Source organism: Macaca mulatta, chromosome 6, assembly GCF_049350105.2.
Source record: "Macaca mulatta isolate MMU2019108-1 chromosome 6, T2T-MMU8v2.0, whole genome shotgun sequence".
Lineage (NCBI taxonomy): Eukaryota > Metazoa > Chordata > Mammalia > Primates > Cercopithecidae > Macaca > Macaca mulatta.
The window spans coordinates 128,497,352-128,518,881 of NC_133411.1; the positions used below are offsets into that span (position 1 = coordinate 128,497,352).

Consider the following 21,530-nt stretch of genomic DNA (forward strand, 5'->3'; position numbering starts at 1 on the left):
ACACTCGACTTTTGGAGGTTGAAATTCAAGGTACTTAGGACAGCCAAATTGGTAGGCACTGGCCAATGTCTTGGGAAATTTGACTTTTTGCAACTGGATTATAAAACAAGGCTCTCCTTTTGATTTGCTTAATCTGCCATTTTACTCAGTATTATGGCTTTGCCATTTGTTCTTCTTCCATTTAAATGAATTTCTTTTAAATCGCTTCTGGTTGCTGTTGCCCAGATGACAGGTGTAGAGCTGATTTTGTATTTTTTGTTTGTTTTGAGACAGAGTCTTGCTGTGTCACCCAGGCTGGAGTGCAGTAGAGCAATCTCAGCTCACTGCAACCTCCACCTCCTGGGTTCAAGCAATTCTTCTGCCTCAGCCTCCTGAGTAGCTGGGATTATAGGCTCCTGCCACCATGCCCATGTTGGCCAGGCTGGTCTCAAACTCCTGATCTCAAGTGGTCCGCCCACCCCGGCCTCCCAAAGTGTTGGGATTACAGGCGTGAGCTACTCCACCAGGCCAAAAATTCTTTTCTGAACAGAGACTAATGTCAGTAGATGGAAGACAAACCACAAATGGTGGGAAAATGAGGGAAAAAAGTGCTCCCTAATACCTGTTTTTAGTTCGCTTCACTTGCTGATATCTACAAATTGTTAATTCTTTTCCTCTCTCTTATTTTTTTTAGTGGCCACAGATGTCTTTAATTCCAAAAACCTGGCCGTTCAGGCACAAAAGAAGATCTTGGGTAAAATGGTGTCCAAATCCATCGCCACCACCTTAATAGATGACACGAGTAGTGAGGTGCTGGATGAGCTCTACAGAGTGACCAGGGAGTACACCCAAAACAAGAAGGAGGCAGAGAAGATCATCAAGAACCTTATCAAGACGGTCATCAAGCTGGCCATTCTTTACAGGAATAATCAGTTTAATCAAGATGAGCTAGCACTGATGGAGAAATTTAAGAAGAAAGTTCATCAACTTGCTATGACCGTGGTCAGTTTCCACCAGGTGGATTATACCTTTGACCGGAATGTGTTATCCAGGCTGTTAAATGAATGCAGAGAGATGCTGCACCAAATCATTCAGCGTCACCTCACTGCCAAGTCACATGGACGGGTTAATAATGTCTTTGATCATTTTTCAGATTGTGACTTTTTGGCTGCCTTGTATAATCCTTTTGGGAATTTTAAACCTCACTTACAAAAACTATGTGATGGTATCAACAAAATGTTGGATGAAGAGAACATATGAGCGCATGAGTTAAGATTGTGACTGATCGTGATTGATTTGAAGATGGAGCACTGCTGATTTATGAAGGAAAAAAGAAGAATTTTCTAAAGATTACACATATTTCAGAAAGACTTTGCCCAATTCAGTTGTCAGACATAATGATTTATTTGAAGGCTTGTTTTATTTGAAGAAAAGCATATTGCCAAAAATTCTGGTTAAAAGCTTCCAAACGGGTAACAGACCATGGGAGAGATATGTGGTTGGGTAATGCAAATGTAGTTACACAAAGAAAAATACAGATAGCTCCAGACCTGAGGACTTTTTTATAGGGCAATTGTTGTGTTGGTGGCACATTGGATATTTCTAACATGTACAAAGCTATGTATTTTGATTTACTTTCATTTCTTGCTATGTATACGTACTTTTCTTAAAATGCCAAGAACTTCCTCTTGCTATCATTGCTCCTTTTGAAACAATTCAATTTTCATGTCTACAGCTTACAGCTGACTGTTTTGTTAAAGATTGAGTCATTGACATTCAAGATTTAAGTCTGAGGTAGTCAATCCTCGACAAAAAACAAACAAACAAAAAAATGGCTTATCTGAAATCAGTACTGTGGAAATGAAGTATATGATCTATTATGAATAATGTCCAATATAAGAATATGCTTCTGGAGTTGAGTTCTACTTTTAAGTACCAATGATATTTAAATTTTTCAGAAATGTAATGGTGTGTCATTGCCTTGAAGTGCTTGCTTAGGGCTTCTTTTATGTTATCTTAAAATGTGCTGGTGAATTTTTCATTTTTTACATCCATTTCATATGTAAGAGACAAAATCTAGATTGGTCTTGATACTGAGATAATAAAAAGTAAGTAGCATTAAGAAAGATGACAATCTTCATTTTACAGATGAACTCATTGAAACAATTTAGGGGAATGAGGGGCAAAAGGGGAGAAATGATGTTGTTAAAGAACATGAGCACAAAAATGAATGCATTTCAGTGTTTAAGAAGGTTTGAAAAAGAATGTCACTTTTTTATTTAACTGATAAGGTTTTTGTTATTTTTTACTTTGATGAGTAAACCAAAAAATATTTGCATTTCAAGCAGTTTGTGTGGTGTTTCTATATAATTTTCTGTGTGTAAATAATAAAGTAGGCATTTGCTTATTTTGTAAAAAAGAAATGAAAATCTGCTGGCCAGCTATGTCCTCTAGGAAATGACAGACCCAACCAGCAGCAATAAATATTTCCATTGTCACTGTGTCTATGATTTTTTTTTTTTTTTTTTTTTTTTTGAGTCTCGCTCTGTCGTCTGGGCTAGAGTGTAGTGGCACAATTTTGGCTCACCGCAACCTCTGCCTCCCAGCTACAAGCGATTCTCCTGCCTCTGCCTCCTAAGTAGCTGGGATTACAGGCGTGCACCACCACACCCGGCTAATTTTTGTATTATTAGTCGAGATGGGGTTTCACCATGTTGCCCAGGCTGGTCTTGGACTCCTGACCTCAAGTGATCTGCCTGCCTCGGCCTCCCAAAGTGTTGGGATTACAGGTGCGAGCCACTCTGTCTATGATTTAGTGTACTCTCTTGTCTTAAATTTGCCTGCCTTCCAGAGTATTGATGTTAAAATAATAGTTTACCAGGAAAGGTTCCACAACTAAAAATTCCAGAAGTTGAGATCTGCTCTAACCCATTTCAGCCTACAGGGGGTGGTCAGTTTCTCTGACACCCTCATTTGTTTGGCTAAGACAAGCAGCAAAGGTGTAGAGTTTCTTCCTGTTTGATATTAAATCCTGACACTAAGATTTGAACTGAAAGTATCATTCTCACTTCCTAGAGCCAGTAGGTGATCAGTGTATATTGTAACATTAACACAGTGACCACAGAAATGACCCTTCTAGCTTCATAACTTGCTAAGTGGCTTATAAATGGAATTCAGTAGTGTTCCTTGATTAGCTGTTTTTCTCACATGTGAAGGCTGAGAATGTGATGGGGGGTGTCAGCTACTGACTGGAGATCTTTTCTCCAGATCTCACTCAGCAGAGGTATGGGAAATGAAGGGCCTGAGCAGCCGATGGATGCTTCTTGCTCATCTCTAGCTATAGACAGGACCAACCAGAGAGAGAAAACGTACGGAGGGAGAAATCTGGATCTATCTGGACACACTGGATCATAGGGTTGTGCCAGCAAGCTAGCAATCAAATGTGCATGGCATGCGGGGAGCAATGCTTCATCTCCCACAGAGGGAAGGCAGTGAGGAGTAGACCGAAGAAGGGAATTCTGTTTGCTACCATCTCTCAGCATTTTCTGGAGGGGACCCATCTCCTTACCAGTCCTGTGCCTGAAAAGCATGCCTTGGAAGGATCAGGTCCAAAGTTGTGATTAGCAAGTTCATTTCTAATACAATAGGACTCCCCTTGAGCATTTAGGGTGGCAAGGAGTGTGGGAGCTGGGAAGAATCTCCATGTGCTTAGGGTATATAAATCTGCGCCAAGTTTATATTAATTTGGGGAGTCCTATGAACCTTTTTATAAAATGGTTTCTCTTCACATTTTGAAAAAAATTGGGTTGTAATTGGTTTTATTTTGTGCTGATGGTTTCTCTGCAAAAATTATGAGTGGATATGATAAGTGGATGAAAATACTAATGGACAGCTAACAGAGTTTGTATTATGTGCCAGGCACATTAACTCATTTAATTCCTGCCATAATCTTCACCATTTTATAGATAAGGAAATTAAGGGAAGAGAAGTTAAGGAATTTCCTGAGGTCACATGTGCCCAAGGTGTCCCAGCCGGAATATGTATAAAACCTTATTTTCACTTAAAGATAAGACTAAAGGCAATGCTAGGAACATCCTTGGCTCAGAGAAGCGTGGGTAGTATGCTACTGAAATGGTTCCTCATATAGTGACATTTTAGGCAGTACCTAAGTCAGCACAGGTCTGGCCTGTTCTCTAAAGCTGCGTAGATTTTGTACAAAGACATTTTGCCAAGTTTTCAACATGACTCCCACCTTGGGGGCATCTTGTGCCTCAGCTTTGTGTCTCTTGTGGAACTTCACTTCCAGGTCATCACAGTGACTTTGAACATTGACTTCTGAGGTGCAGTGAGCTCCTCCCCCATAGCAGTCCCTAGCGGTGGTGGGTTCAGAGGACGACAAGGCACTCGATGTGCATTCACCAAGACAAGGAAGCAGCAGTTCAGTACTGTGCTCCCCAGAGTTGGCATGGCATCAGTTTCAAACTTCAACATTATTTTCCAGATTCTGAGGTTCAAAATATTTGAGCAGGTAAGTTAAAAAATAGTCTTTTTCTGATTATTAGGCCTTTCATGTACAACTCAAAATTAGTTTAAGACTAAAGCATGGGGTGGGTGCAGTGGCTCACACCTGTAAGCCCAGAACTTTGAGAGGCCGAGGTGGGAGGATCACTTGAGGTGAGGAGTTCGAGACCAGCCTGCCCAATGTGGTGAAACCCCATTGCTACTAAAAATACACAAAATTAGCCAGATGTGGTAGCGGGCACCTGTAATCCCAGCTACGTGGACAGGAGAATCGCTGGAACCTGGGAGGCAGAGGTTGCAGTGAGCCGAGATTGCACCACTGCACTCCGGCCTGGTCAACAAGCAAAACTCTGCCTGAGATATCCTGAAACTAACAATATAAATACATCTCCACAATAAAAATTGCAAAAGCCTAAAAAAAAAAAAAAAGTAAAGCATGAGTTAGGAACTTCAATTGTACAGAAATAGTGCTTTTTTAACTCTTATATAACAGTGTCCCATTCACAATTACCTGGAGGGTTCTTTTTCTCCCACCATGTAAATAAACACAGACACACACAATTTTTAAGCCCCCAAAGGCTTAAAATAGTACTTTTTGTGGTCTGTACCAGTCAGTTGGATTTTTACTAAGAGTTTTAATTTATCCTTGAGATACTTGATCAGCATATATAAGCAGTTGCAGTTTAGCATACAAAACCTGACAAATGGTAAATAAAAGAATATGTTTATCCAAATGATGAAATATTTGTAGTAAAAAGTGCTATTCAATTGCTAGGAACTTAAAATACTCCAATAAAATGAATTTAATTAGCATGTTAATAGAAATGATAATATTTAAAAGTTTTAGTCAATCTTGCACTTCCACACTTGCATTATAGTTGAACTTTTCAGTGTTTTACTTGATATATTGCATTCTTGAGCATTGGACTTCTAGGTGATTTGTTAAACTCAGCAGGTTTTAGTACGCAGTGCTGTTTATGACAGATAAAATTTTATCCTACCTCTGAAATAACTGTACTTTCTGTGATTCAGATAAAGACTTTATAGAAACTCCCTAATGAAAATATTGAAGCATTAACCAGAAAATGAGTCAACTTTTTGTTTCCAAAATGATACAACAGGAAAATCTTTACTTATAATCCCATATAATCACCATCACCACAAAGTCTTGAAAATCTGTTTTCTCTTTTACTAAGCGTCCTCACGGTCACTTATGTATACCCAAAGCCAGAAAGATATTTTTATCTCAGGGAAATTCCAGAAATGGAAACATTTTTGTGTAATATTGATTCATTTCTGTCTCACCAAAGATGTGTTTTCCACGTAGCAAAGAACATCAGCCTCACGTTATAGGGAACAAGTCAGTCCCAAATCGTACCATCTGCTGAGCCCTGAGAAAGGATATGGACAAGTCAGCCAGCATTCACAATTAAGAGAAAACATCTGTGCTTTGGAAAATGTTCTTCAGGGATAGAGGATTGTGCTCTACGTCCACCATATCTCCATGAGATCTTTCTAAGATTAGACAGCCAGTGGATAAGGGCCTATCTTTCTTCATGGGTGGCTGAGGAAATTCTCCACCTTCCCTGACATCAGCTGCATAACTGTATTTCTCCCTCATGGAAACAAAGTAGCTGATCAGGCACTTGGGGTTGGTTCTTAACACAAGAAAGACAATTTAAGTATGTTTTGATTTGTAAAATGATGTAGGACAATATGCTTCTTTCTACTTTGATTTTTCCATTCAAAAGCTTACAGATGAATTCATTCATTTAAAACTGCCAGGCCGAGTGTGGTGGCTCACGCCTGTAATCCCAGCACTTTGGGAGGCTGAGGCGGGTGGAGCATCTGAGGTCAGGAGTTCAAGATCAGCCTGACCAACATAGTGAAACCGCATCTCTACTAAAAGTACAAAATTAGCCAGGTGTAGTGGCACATGCCTGTAATCCCAGCTACTTCGGAGGCTGAGGCAGGAGAATCGCTTGAACCTGGGAGACAGAGGTTGCAGGGAGCCAAGATGGCACCATTGCACTCCAGCCTGGGCAACAAGAGTGAGACTTCATCTCAAAAAAAAAAAAGGGGCCGGGCACGGTGGCTCAAGCCTGTAATCCCAGCACTTTGGGAGGCCGAGACGGGCGGATCACGAGGTCAGGAGATCGAGACCATCCTGGCTAAAACGGTGAAACCCCGTCTCTACTAAAAAATACAAAAAACTAGCCGGGCGCGGTGGCGGGCGCCTGTAGTCCCAGCTACTAGGGAGGCTGAGGCAGGAGAATGGCGGGAACCCGGGAGGCGGAGCTTGCAGTGAGCTGAGATCCGGCCACTGCACTCCAGCCTGGGCGGCAGAGCGAGACTCCGTCTCAAAAAAAAAAAAAAAAAAAAAAAACTCCATCTCAAAATAAATAAATAAATAAATTTTTAAAAACCTTCCTGATGTGAAGTTGAAACACAAGGCATGGAAATCAAAACCCAGAGTATAAATATCTATATTGTTACCATTATCTGGGATAATTGATGATTTACAAGAAGCTCAGGTTTCATCTTCCTAGAAATGGACTTTTATTAGGCCAGCAAGAGTAACCACTCAGCCATTTAAATGACTTGTCAGCATCTTTTGCTGCTCTCTTTGAAGACCACTGGTTTTCACTAAAGGATAAATACCCGCTAAGCAAATTATAAAATATTCTAAGACATTTAATCTCCTGGAAGAGGACTTGCTGATAATTAGATCAAAGTTCCAGCATTGTTGCTGTTTTCGAATCGTATGGATTTGGTGTTCTCATGACTGAGGAGTCACATTTTTAGCTTGCTAAAATACTCACTGGAGAACATAGTGAAATCCACGAGTGGAAACGTTCCATGGTATTTTCAAACGCCATGTGTCAGGAATTTGGCATGCCTTCCTCCGGGAGAGGCACTGGAGTGTGGCCAGGTGGAACCCAGCAGGGTACAGAGGGCATTTGTGGGAGCAGTCAGGAAACCAGGACATCCAGCTTCTGCCTGCCAGGGAGCTCGCTCACGTTGTCTCTGAAACTTGCATAAAAGCAATTACCTCGTATTCTCATTTTAAAGATAAAAATTTTTAAAAGCATGGAAGGCTCTGAGGCCTCCTGAAGGCTATTCCTATGTGAGGTATTGTTTACTGGTGGCCTTTCACTGTTTCCAAATCAGCAACAAAAAGAAGCCTGAGTCTACAATAAATGAAGCAGCAGACTTCAGCAGCCCGAGAGAATTTTGTTCAATTCCAGTCTCCTTAAGAAAAATACTGTCTTTTACTTTCAATTTAGGAAAATTGTTTTGGGTTGAGTTGTTGAAAGTAATGATTTCTAGCAGCTACTTATGTATCATCTCTTAACCAATTAAATTCTGAATCTCTTAAATCATTTGATTATTCATGCTGGTTTTAGTTATCCACTGCTGTATTACAAGCCACCCCAAAATTTAGTGGTTTAAAACAACAACCATTTTCTTCCCCCTCATGATTCTGTGGATTGAAGGGGCTCACCTGGGCAGTTCTCTGATTTGGGGTCTCTCATGTGGTTGTGGTCAGATCATGGCTGGGACTGGAGTTTTACGGACATTTGGCTGGGACACCTGGATGACTGGGCCTCTCCTCTCCCCATGGTCTCTACTGACTACTTACTAAGAGCACCCCAAAGTGCAAGAGCAGAAGTTTCCAGGCATTCTTAAGCTTATGCCCAGAACAGGCACAGTATCATTTCTGCCCCTTTCTACTGGTTAAATCAAATCATAGGCTGTACTGGAGTCCCCAAACACCCTCAGGTTTGATGATTCTCTAGAAGGACTCAGAGATCTCAGAAAAGCTATTATACTCATAGTTACGGTTTATTATAGCAAAAGGATGCAGATTAAAATCAGCAAAGGAAGAAGACGCATAGGGCAGAGGCCAGGAGAGACCAAGGTGCAAGCTTCCAGCTGTCCTCGACCATAGAATTTTATAGATAACACAAAATTTTCCTAGCAATGATGTGCGACAACGTACAAAATATTGCCAACCAGGGAAGCTCAGCCGAGCCTTGGTGTCCAGGGTTGTTAACGAGGCATGGAGCACTCACATGACTAACCTTAGTTACTCAGGCTACAGCCCCTCCAGAAGTCAAACTGAAACAGGATGGCCCAGATCTCCAGGTGAATATCATAAATCACATTGTTAGCATAAACAATGTGTCACGGCTCAAGCCCCAGGTATACAAAGGCATTCTTATCAAGCACTATTCCAAGGGCTTAGAGATTATCTCCCAAGATCTAGTCAGGGGCCAGTCCTTTCTTTGGAATTTGCAGGGTTGGAACTTCCCAGTCCTGTTGAGTTAATCCTTTACTGCACACAGGCTCAACCTGGGTTTAGTACGGGAGGAACTACACACGGGTGTGAATTCTGGGATGCATGGCTCTTTGAGGCCGTCTTCGGAGACTAGATGCCGTATGATTGTTTCCCACCCTCTTGGCTCCAGCAAAGACAGAATACTTAGGGAGTCTGGAGTTCTTCAGGACAATTGTTTGTTTTTAATTGGAAACAAATATATAAAGTAAGCGTGGACTCACCTGAATGTAGTTAATAAATACATTCTTGTCCATGTGAACATGTGAGAGTCCTGACAAGTTAATGTATATAATTTAAGAAATGAAGATTGAACAGCTACTATGTGCCTAATGCCAGGCTGTACCCTGGAACTACGCAGTGACACCTAGTTCTTTATGGACTGGTGGGGACGCTGACAATGCACAAGTAACTTAATACCAAATGGGGCTTCCCGTGATGTAGATGAACCTAAGAAAGGCTTTCTTAGCCCAGCATAGGCTTTCTGATGTAAGAATTTTCAAACAGTGTTTTGAGCTTTAAACTGATATTTTAAAAGCAGTAAGTTCAAAGTAGTGACCAATTTCTTTTTCAAAATCAATGGCAAGTATGTGTGTTGGGGGCAGGTGGGGGAGGTGGTATATGAGACATAGTGTAAGTTAAAGAAAAAATGGGCCTGGGCCCAGTGGCTCACACCTGTAATCCCAGCACTTTGGGAGGTGGGCGAGTCACCTGAGCCCAGGAGTTCAAGACCAGCCTGGGCAACATGGCAAAACCTGTCTCTACTAAAAATACAAAAATTAGCTGGGCGTGGTGACGTGCACCTGTAGTCCCAGCTACTCTGGAGGTGGAAGTGGGAGGATAGCTTGGATGACTTGAGCCTGGGAGGCAGAGGTTGCTGTTAGCCGGGATCTTGCCACTGTACTCCAGGCTGGGCCACAGAGTGAAACAATTATCTCAAAAAAAAAAAAAGTTTACAAGTTGTTTTTTTTTTTTCATTCAAAATAATAATGGTTATAAAAAGCCCCTGGCAAAATGTAGATTATAAATTCTACTGAATGGAAGAATGTAAAATAACATTTTAATCACTTTTTTTGGTTTGATTTGTTAAAAAACAGGGTTTTGCTCTGTCGCCCAGGCTAGAGTACAGTGGTGTGATTGTAGCTCACTGCAGCCTTGGCCTCCTGGGCTCAAACGATCCTCCTGCCTCAGCCTCCTAGGACATTAGGCGCTTGCCACCACACCCAACTAATTTTTAATCAACATTTAAGTAACATCTTATTTAATATTCTGATTCTTGGGACTATCTGAGTAATAGCAACATGAGAGATGCTTTTAACATTTTAAAACAATTTATCTAGAAATTAGATTGCAGCCTGATTTGTGAAGCTGCATAAACTCTGACTTCATATCCTTGTGTCCAGTGAAGCATATGGGTGTCCCCTGACCCCTCAGGCCAGGACACGGAAGTACATGGTTGAAGAGGTTCAGTCTGTGACTGGCCATGCCATCAACCCAGATCTCAGTGGGTACTGCTCACCATTTGGTTCTGTCTGTTGGCTTGTCCCTATGACTACCCTGAGCTCCCTGAGTCTTGCAGAAGAAACATTAACAAAACAATCCGTCCTCTTGCTGGCAAATGATTGGCGATCAAGTCCAGGAACACAGCCCTGAGGAGGAAGCGCAGTGTGGGGCTGAGGCTGTATCTTATCCCTAGTGGCTTTCCCTGGGGCTCCAGACAAGACAAGGATCTTTTTCTTTGCATTCTCCCTTACATTCAGAGAGCTGGAGTGTAAGGTTCTTTTTTGAGTGAATTACAAGACTTCCTGACACTTGCTAATTCATGAAAGAATTTTACGAAAATATGGGCTAAAAACTGAAAACTTCAGTTTTAGTTTTAAAAACTGTCATCTCTTGACTAAACTGTGTAATTTCAACCAAGAACAATAATATAAACATGGCTGATTGCTTAAAAACCTACCCTATGTTGGTCGGGCGCGGTGGCTCACGCCTGTAATCCCAGCACTTTGGGAGGCCGAGGCGGGCGGATCACAAGGTCAGGAGATCGAGACCATCCTGGCTAACACGGTGAAACCCTGTCTCTACTAAAAAATACAAAAAATGAGCCGGGCGTGGTGGCGGGCGCCTGTAGTCCCAGCTACTCGGGAGGCTGAGGCGGGAGCATGGCGTAAACCTGGGAGGTGGAGCTTGTAGTGAGCAGAAATCGCGCCACTGCACTCCAGCCTGGGCGACAGAGGGAGACTCCGTCTTGCCACTCCCCTCCCCCAGACTCTAAAAGAAGCGACCCCACCAACAGGACGTTGGCTCCCCACTCCTTTCAGTTTAAGGAAAGGGAAAGCTACTGTCTTGGTAGGAGGCTCTGACTTCCTGGTTACTGTCAGCAAGAATTGAGTTTGGAATTCAAGACAAACTAAACTTTTCAGTCTTTTTCCAATGGTAATTTCAATACATCTGTTTTCCCTAAATAGCTCATCTTTAATTCCTCTGTTTAGTTCTCATAACATCCAAGAAAATCTTCCCATTCATATATAAAGATTCCTATTTTAGGAAAAGAGCCTTAAGTTCTAAGTTGATGTGGTTCTCGTCACATAAATCATCGCAAGCCCAAGGAGCAAGAGATCAACCAGAGTGTCTAGGAAGCATGGTTTGGTTGCTCCTTTCCCTTATCGTTTGAGAGTATTTTCTGTAAATGTACTTGGGTTTTCCGCTGACCGTGCTTCACATTAAACTACAGGAGTTGGGGAGTTCCAGCCCTGCCTGAGGGGAGCGGCATTCATAAACAGGTGTGGGCCTAATTCAAATTGGACAGGGTCAAAGATTCTTCTTTTTCTTTTAAACTTAAAAAAATTGTTATAGACTCATAAGAAGTTGTAAAAATAGTACAAAGAGACCTGTGCCCCCTCATCCAGCTTTGTCAAATGGTGACCTGTAATATAATACAATATCAAAACCAGGAATTGGCACTGGTATATTGGTGCTAGACTACAGACTTATTTAGTTTTCACTGTTCTATAAATGGAACCATACGGTTGTAATCTTTTCAGACTGGCTTTTTTTTTTTTTTTTTTAACTAAGCATAATACCCTTGAGACGCAGCCAGGTTGTTGCATGTATCAGTAATTGATTTCTTTTTATTGCGGAGCAGTATTCTATTGCATGGATGCACTACAGTTTATTCAACCACTCACCCATTGAAGGATATTTGGGTTGTTTCCAGTATTTTTCTAGCCTGAATAAAACTGCTATGAATATTCATCTATAGGCTTTCGTGTGAACATAATTTTTCATTTCTCTGGAATAAATACCCAAGAGTGTGATTGCTGAATCGTATGGTAAAGACTGCAAAAATTATTTTCCAGGGCGGCTGTGCTGTTTTATATTCACACCAGCGAGGTATGAGAGACTGTTGCTCCATGTGCTTGCCATTGTTTGACATTACCATTATTGTTTACTTAGCTGTTCTAATAAGTGGGTGGTGATATCGCATTGTGATTTTTAATTATGATATTGAATGTCTTTTCAGGTGCTTATTTTTTTTGCGTGCTTTTTTGTTTTAAATTCCATGCATTTCCTTTAGTTCTTTCTTTCATTTATTTCCCTCCTCTTCCTCCTTGCCTCCTCTTTCTCTTCTTCCCTTTTCTTCTTTCTCTTCCTCATCTTCTTCTTCCTCTTCTTCTCAGTAAACTTACTGAAGTACAATATATAGAAAATCATAAGTGTACAGTTCGAGAAATTTCTCACAGAGTTAACATACCTATTAACTAGCAACCACATTAAAAAGCAGAACATTTCTGTCACCCAGAAGTCCCCCACCCAAGGTAACCACTATTTTGACTTCTAGAGATTTGTTTTGCCTATTTTTGAACTTCATGTAAATGGAATCATTCAGTATATGTACACTCTTTAGTGTCTGGTTTCTTTTACTCATAAGATTCATCAAATATTTTTAAATAATCTCTAAGACTGACTGACTGCCAATTTTAGGCAGCAAACACCATGAGGATGCTCTCCCAGGTGTGTTGTAAAGTCAAAGATAAGAGTGTAATACCACTCTCAGCTCCTTGCTCACTTGAGCCTAATGTCAACAATCAAGCCAACAATGGTTCTGAGGCTTGATAAACACCAAACACCAAGTACTGTGTGGGATGATGATGATCATGGTGCTTATAAGTATATGCTGAAATGCAACAACTGAACCAATCCCCTACTCTGTATAGTGTCTCCTTGGTCCATCTTTTTTTTTTGTTTTTTTTTTTTTTGAGAAGGAGTTTTGCTTTGTCATCCAGGCTGGAGTGTAGTGACGCAATCTTGGCTCACTGCAATCTCTACCTTCTGGGTCCAAGCAATTCTCCTGCCTTGGCCTCCTGAGTAGCTGGGATTACAGGCAGATGCCACCATGCCCAGCTAATTTTTGTTTTTAGTAGACATGGCATTTTGCCATGTTGGCCAGGCTGGTCTCAACTGCTGACCTCAGGTGATCAGCTTGCCTTGGCCTCCCAAAGTGCTGGGATTACAGGCGTGAACCACCACACCCACCCTTGGTTCATCTTTTGAAGGGAGGAAGAGCTGTTTTTAGGGATCACTTTGGTGATGGGGAAGCAGACATGATCAAGAAGACTAATGAGCTTGAACAGGGAAACATGCTGTTTCCCCAAGGTGAATGAACCACCACCATCAGCTTTTCAGTATCTCAAGAAGTGACATTTCTGAAATCATTTGCGTGACGATAGAGGCCAGTTGTCCTGCCTGTTCCATCCTCTGCTTTTTCTCACTAGTAGCAGGGCTGCTGCAAGTTGCAGTCTGAAAACTTTTGTTTACAAGTGAGAGTGTATCAAGGGACACTTTGACGTGAGTTCTCACAGATGATAAAATTATTCTTTGTTCCAGAAAAGACAAAGTGGCACATTTGAGGTAGTCAAGATTAGTTCTCGCAGAGATAAAATTAGTATCTCTAACTTTAATCCTTTCCTGTCTGCAGTCGATTCCGTTCCTTCTGCAGTTATCTTGTCATAGTGATATTGGGATTCAGATGTCCCCACCCTGAGTACGATGCCATTATCACAAACAGTGTGCTGTGTGCTAATATAAGGCTGCTAGATGTTGTAGACAGCACCCTCTTACCATGAGATCTCTGGTATCATTCCATTTTACAGAAGAGAAGCTGACACACTGAGAAGATTACACATTTTCTCAACAACACAGCTGGTCAGTGGGCAGAGCAAGGGCTTGAACCCAGGACTGACACTGAGACCCCTGCTCTGCGCACAGCACCCTAGCACTCCCAGAAGGGTGGGTGGCTGAGGTGAATCTTCAGTGTTCTCTTCTGGTTCCAGATGTTCAGCTGCAGAATGTTCTATGGTGGGTCAGAGAAAGCTGTCATCAAGAAATTATCTAACTCACCTCAGTCTTGTCTTTACCTGTGTGTGACTTGCTTATGCAAATATCCAAGTTAGAATGCTGATATTTATTAGATGTAACAACTAGCTTGTTGCTGAAAGTCAGAAAATTGAGATCCTTACTATCATATCCACAGATCAGATGATTGTTAAACATAGGAAGGGGGAGCCACTTACTGGCTGTGATATTGTTCAGGTTTCTTATTTTCTCTGCCCCTCATTATTTTCATCTGTTAAGTAGAGATCATTGTAGTATTTCGTATTTGCATATAATCCACATGAAGCACTTGTGTAAAGGAGAGTGCCTTGCATACAGCAAGTGCTCAATTACTGTTACCACCACCACCATCATTGTCATTGCCCGGAGGATGTGGATGGGGATGTGGAGGTAACGGAGTGGTGCTGAGTGTGGGCTGAAGCCAGGTCTCTGGGCTGAGATACCTCTGTAGTTGGCAGCTGCCTTTCCTAAGGATATGCTAGTGGTTGAATTTTAGATTTGAAATGCACTTTAGCAATCATCCAGACTGTTTTAAAGAAGAACTCTGATGCAGAGGGAATTTATTTAGGAGACTTGCTTAATCCTTGCACCATTTTAAATGAGCAGTTTTTATGTGAAGAAGATTCAGATTTGGAGTGAAATGTTAATCTTCATTTTGAAAATATTCACCAATTATCATTTTTCATGTCTTTCTCTTTACTTTGGAATAGAATAACACATTATATAATAACACACAACAGAATAACCAAGGGGACCAGGGCTGTGCTAACAGTTTCATCTGACCAAAACCAAATTCCGTCTTAACATTCTACTGGCTGCCTTCAACAATGACCCTTCTCATTCGCTGATGTCTGGCTGAAATCATGTTCTTGGTGGATTCCAGCTCCAAGAAAGGTGATTGGTCGGTTCCTTCTGCGTCACCCTTGTCTCTGGGTGTAGCTTTGACATAAATTCCATGTACACAATATGTAAACCAGCCATATGGGCACCATCTGACATGAGTCTTTCTCCCCTGTTAACTCTTTAGGACAAGCTGAAACTTATCTGCTTACCTCTGCCCCCTTTAGTCTCTATTATGGCTCCTCTGTTTAAATCTTGGAATTTCCAAGGTAATGACCAAGTGTGTGGGGGTAGCGGGGTGGGAGGGGAGAGGGATGATTGGCACTTGTTACATTACTCTGGATTCACATATTAATTCTGACATAATAATTCCTGAGTGGAAGGTGCTTTATATTAATGGATTAAATCAGTACTTTGCCAGAACATAGGACCTCTGCCCATATATTGGCGTTGGTCATCTGGCCTGCATTTTAGGGACTGTCCTGATTTCTAATGTTATTTTGTTGTTCTTCTGTATGCCTGGAGTTTAGTTAAAAATATATATGGTTGAATTCCTAGACTTGTAGGGCATTTGGGTCTATAGTCATGTATGTTTGTGGTTGTTGACATTTACTATTCAGTATCTGTTCCTTGTTCTATTGTTAAAAACATCCTGGACTGAGCATGGTGGCTCATGCCTGTAATCCCAGCACTCTAGGAGGCCAAGGGAGCAGATCACCTGAGGTCAGGAGTTCGAGACCAGCCTGGCCAACATGGTGAAACCCTGCCTCTACTAAAAATACAAACAATTAGCTGTGCATGGTAGCTCATGCTTGTAGTCCCAGCTACTTGGGAGGCTGAGACACGAGAATCACTTGAACCCCGGAGGTGGAGGTTGCAGTGAGCCAAGATCTTGCCACTGCACTCCAGCTTGGGTGACAGAGTGAGACTCTGTCTCAGAAAACAAAACAAAACAAACCCATTCTGGTTTTTCTTTAGCGCTATCATCCTTCCCCAGCTCTCTATCCATATGCTGATGTCACCTCTGGTAACAGTTGGTCACATGAGCTGGATCTGGCCAATCACAGCATTTCATCCCTTTCACCACAGGGATTGACTCAGGGGTGAATACATAATGCATCAGGATAGACTGTAGAGCACCTAGGACTTCTGCTTGAGATACAGATAAGAAAACACTCTCTCTTCCCACTGGACTTGAAACTATGAGGTTAGGAACCTGGAGATTCTTGCAGTCAATGTGCTCCCATGAAAAAAGAGCCAGCCTGAGAAAAAAGTGAATCTGGAAGGCAGAGCCAAGAGAGGGGCAGAAAGGGAGTCCTCTGAGCTGCGCTTTCAGCCACGTCTGTAGTCTGCCTTCCCCTGGGAGTCTTCAGGTTCAAGAGACAATACACTTTGCTTCTTTTGTTTCACTTAAGCCTATTTGAGTAGTCTACTGATACAGGATGATTGCTAGGTTGATTTTGCATTCCCTGTGGAAAGTTCTTGCTTTTTTTTTTTTTTTTTTTGAGATGGAGTCTAGCTCTGTCCCTAGGGGGAGTGCAATGGTGCCATCTCGGCTCACTGCAACCTCCATCTTCCGGGTTCAAGTGATTCTCCTGCCTCAACCTACCAAGTAGCTGGGACTACAGGCACGTGCCACCATGACCAGTTAATTTTTTGTATTTTTAGTAGAGACAGGGTTTCCCCGTTTTAGCCAGGGTGGTCTCGATCTCCTGACCTCGTGGTCTGCCCGCCTCGGCCTCCCAAAGTGCTGGGATTACAGGCATGAGCCACTGAGCCTGGTCAGTTCTTGCTTTTTTAGAGAAGAGAGAGGGAACCTAAGAAACCTCTAGTCTGTGAACACTTTGCCTAGAAACAGACTAGAGAGCACCTGGCATGGGCAGTGGAGACAGACCAGCCAGAACTCAGAATTAAAGTCTGTCCAGACGTATCATGAGAATGTATGGATTCAAATCAAGATTTGCCACTTTTAAGCATTTGTGATCATTAATTTAAAGTATTTTGTAAGTCTGCAAAGTGTCCTCAGGTTAAGAAAACAAGCCGTGTATTAATAGCTGGAGCTTGAGAGGTTACTCATTTATTTGACCCTCAGTTTTTTCATCTGTAAAATGATATATCTCAAAGGATCATTAAAGGAGATGATTTATATAAACATTCAGAATAGGATGTCAAGTACATCCTCAATAAATAGAAGCTATTGCTATTAATTATGCTTTAAATTTTTCCTTTTCGGGTTGAGTGATAATGGATCATATCGTATCTTTGAGTCAGAATTAGAGTCAAATGTAAACTAGAAGCTCCAACTCTCTAGAAAGAGGATTCTGGATTTTTGAAACATTCCTTAGATTCACAGATTTGTTTTCTAGCTCTTCTAAGTTGATAGGCAAAGGGAAACTTCAATACTGGTTGTTTCTTAGCCTCAGTGAGGGGCCAGGTTATCCAATGGTGTTTCCCTTGCTCAGTTAAGTTGTCAGTGACAGACCATCTCCTGATGGAAGGAAGGGGTCAGACCAAGTTTTGCCTCTTGGTCACAAATGAAAAAAAAACCTAACACAACGCAAATCAAAAAGCCTAATCCAGACTAACCCTCATTTAGTACCACGTGCCTGGCAGTATGCTAAACACTCTTGCGGACTGTCTTGTCTCTATCACAACTCCAGAAGGTGAGAACTCTTACCATCATTTTACATAAGAGAAAACTTGGGTCAGAAAGAAAGAACGTGGTGAAGGACACCCGCTGGTAAATGGTGGCAGCTGGTTTGAATCCAGCGCCTGTTCTTGTAGCCACTGTGCACACTGCCGTCCCCCTCCCTGTGCACACTCAAATCTAGCAGGATTCAAGTCCTAAGCCCCTGCTCGAGGCCCCTGTGCTCACAGTAGTCCACTGAAAGTCTGAGCTCATCAGGAGACCTAGTTTCCAGGAGTCAGCACTCCCAGAATCACTCACAAGGCTGACAGTGGGATTTTCCAGGGGGAAGCTACAGAGGACGGGACAGAACTGAATCACTCTGAGGAAAAGGGATGTTGTTCGTGGGAAGAATTGTTATATTTTCATTATTTCTGCTTGTTGCTCTGCAAATTTGGAGAAGATTTCTCATTAGGAAGGACAGTTGCTTCTTTCTGATGAACCACTTAATAATTGATTTGATTACATGTAGTTAATGAGAACCACACGGGAGCAAAAGGTAATTACTCTATTTTATGGTAATGCTCAAAGAGGAAACTCAATATGTTTACCTGAAACAAATGACTTATTTTATGTAAATTTTGTATTGATAACATGCCTTGTATGACAGTGAATTAAAGACAGTGGCCGGGCGCGGTGGCTCAAGCCTGTAATCCCAGCACTTTGGGAGGCCGAGACGGGCGGATCACGAGGTCAGGAGATCGAGACCATCCTGGCTAACACGGTGAAACCCTGTCTCTACTAAAAATACAAAAAACTAGCTGGGCGAGGTGGCGGGCGCCTGTAGTCCCAGCTACTCGGGAGGCTGAGGCAGGAGAATGGTGTAAACCCAGGAGGCGGAGCTTGCAGTGAGCTGAGATCTGGCCACTGCACTCCAGCCCGGGCGACACAGCGAGACTCCATCTCAAAAAAAAAAAAAAAAAAAAAAAATACAGACAGTGGTAATAAATATCTTCTATCACCCCAGGGATTCCTGAAACTTTCCTTATCACCTTGACAGTTATTATCTGAGATCTGTGTTGTTGTTGTCAAATGTTGTCACTGTCTTGGCTTGTCTCCTTGAGATTTGTGTGTGTGTGTGTGTGTGACTTGGTGACTATAGAAATTAATGAAAGATATGGGCAGAGACTGAAACAGTACTGAGCAAATGAATACTAATGATCCTCATCACAGATCAACCAGCACATGATTGCTGAGAATCAGGGCCACCACACCGCACAACACCAAGAGCTCCATTTGCTCTGTATTCAAATACACAAGGTTCCATAGTCACCTGGGCCGTGCTAGACTATGGAGAGGGAAGGGCTGAAAAGTGATTGAGGTGAATTTGTCTTGCTTCTTGACTGCCCAGTATCCACTTACTCTATTTAAAATAGCCTCCAACCTTCTCAGGGAATCTATGCTTCTACTCCCAAGGCAGGAGGTTCCAGTGGAGCTGATTTCCAGCTCTAAGGGTGGCATGTGACCCACGTTTGACCAATCAAAGCTTCACATTCCCTTGACTGCAGTGATTGGGTCAGAGACAGATAATGACAAGCCACTGGGACTTCATCGTCTTTTGCTGAGACTTCTGAGATGAGTCTACTTGACACAGCGACTTCTCAGCCAGAGTAAAAGGCTGGCCTGCTTCTCAGAAGTCCCTGAGCTTTGGGATGCAGGTGTAAAATGATACTGATTCAATCAGGTCTCAAGCTGGGAAGGAACATATACCATGGCAGGAATACAAGTTTACGGTGAGCTGGAGGCACAGATTTCTCCATAATAAATAAGCATTGTGTAGGAGGGACCAGTGTTAAGAGCAGAAGGGTGTTAGGGAGGGGCAGCTGGGGGGTTTGAGGAGTCTGGATCTGAACTCTGCTGGAAGATTACAAGATGCGGGATGTGACGAGTCTCCAAAGTTGCAATACACTCCTCTAAGCTTTCAATATCTCTGTAGTGAAGAGCCTTGGCTGCATCCTCCTTCCTTTAGCCAGCTGCATGTTGCACACTGAAGAATTTAGCCATTGCTCTTTCTCCAGTCCTCTCTGCTTTAAGGCATCTTGGTTATTGTTTTTTCCTTCTCCCATCTTTTCTCCCACCATCAAGGTGAGACTTCACTTCATCTCTGGCAGTGTTTAAAAGAAATTTCCATTCAGCACAACTCTTTGAATCCTTTGGAGGAGAGTTATCAAAGAAATGTAGTAGGAAAATTAACTCCGTGGCAGACAGTTGGCAATTTATTTTGTTTTTTTCCCCTTGTAGTTTGGCAACCTGTTCTGATGAATCCATGTGTGTGAATAAGCGACAGCCAGGACTCAAGGAATTGTATTTCTATTGTCTCAGTCATAACTTATCTCCCATTGTGTTGACTCCTCGCTGTATTTTTTGCCTTACATACTGCCTGCAGCTTCTTAGTAACTCTGCTGAGGGACTAAATATCTTACTCAGCTCTATTCATCACTCCTTTGTTCAAGCTGAACTAACAGCAACAACAACAAACAAATCCCAAAACACCCGGATGGTTATAAGGTATAACGTGCCACCATTTATGGGGCTGAGTTTTAGAACGTCCCCCGTTGCGAAGGACTCAGGAATGATGGGGAGTGTAATTGAGGGATTTCCATTTATGTCATTCCGAGGTAGGTGCGTTTCCCCACACTCTCAGTCTGGCTTTTCTCCTCTTGCTGAGTGCTTACTGCAGCCTTTGCAAGTGATTCATTGGTCTATATATCATCTAATTGCTTCAGTGCCATGATAAATCAATTTAAGAAGCGATTGAAGCGTTCAACATAACAAGTCTTCCCATACACCAGATATTTGGGCTCTGGTGGCAAATCGGAGAGCAGAGACAGGCACCGGAGGGTGCCCTCAGCACGGAGACAGGAGCCCACTGCTGGTAGTTTGGTATGGGAAAGTGTTCCTTGGGAAGTCAGTCAGGACAACAGCGGGAGAAGCTGCTGCTCCCGACTAACTTTGCCTCATCGTAACAGCGAGATCTTTAGATACTAGCTCTGCCTTTGGTCAGAAGAAAGTCTCTGAATTCTGAGAAGGAAAACGAGAGAGGGGGGAAATAGAAACAACAAAAGTTCTACTTCCTCGGGAATGGTAGAGCCTAGCCTTAAATACGCTAATGTTTCTGTGGCTCTTTACTCCCTCTTGCGGCCCTATGGTGCCAGTGTTTTTGTTTTTGTTTTTGTTTTTAAATCACAGCCCATGTTTGCATAAATCCGTTGTTTAACACGAGAATATAATCAGTTTGGATGTAATAATCTAAGGACACAAAGCAAAGAGGGTCTATGTGCATCTGGACACACTTCTCAGAGAATTAAAGAATTCGGTTGTAAAAAGTCATAAATTAGCACGTAGATCCATTGTTCCCACCAATATATAGGTTCACAAACACCTTTTTCACCAAATATTGGGCTAGTATAGGGATTATACGACTTGGGAAGGAAAGAAAGCAAAAGAATTTTACTCTTTTATTTTAGCTGAGGGTAAATAATATAAAATTTCCCTACAAAAATTAAAATGCAGGATCTGAATTCATACATTCATACATACATTTCAGCGATGTAATGTATGTTTGTAATATTTTTGGAATTGTTTTACTTATTGCCTACTGTATTCTCTGTAACGTGCTCTCCTCTGCAGCACAGACAGGAGTGGGACAAATGACAATTTAGTTGAAAGGTCCCTTTTTTGAAAACTTGAATAGGATGGGCAACTCCCCAAGAAAATGTACCAGAAATAGATTCTGTTTTCCAAGAAAAATGAGCTGGCAGCAATTTTTAA

General features: G+C 42.0%; 1 protein-coding gene across 6 annotated transcripts in view; it reads left to right on the forward strand.

The window, feature by feature from the left end:
• Window positions 1-2,323, forward strand: part of TNFAIP8 (TNF alpha induced protein 8) — a 122,672-nt gene extending 120,349 nt beyond the window's left edge. For 5 of the 6 annotated variants that reach the window (XM_015140625.3, XM_078003879.1, XM_015140624.3 and 2 more), the window contains exon 2: window positions 674-2,323. In XM_015140625.3, coding sequence (XP_014996111.1) covers window positions 674-1,239 — 566 coding nt within the window. In that variant the 3' untranslated portion in view covers window positions 1,240-2,323. 6 annotated transcript variants of the gene reach the window in all.
• Window positions 2,324-21,530: the final 19,207 nt, after the last annotated feature.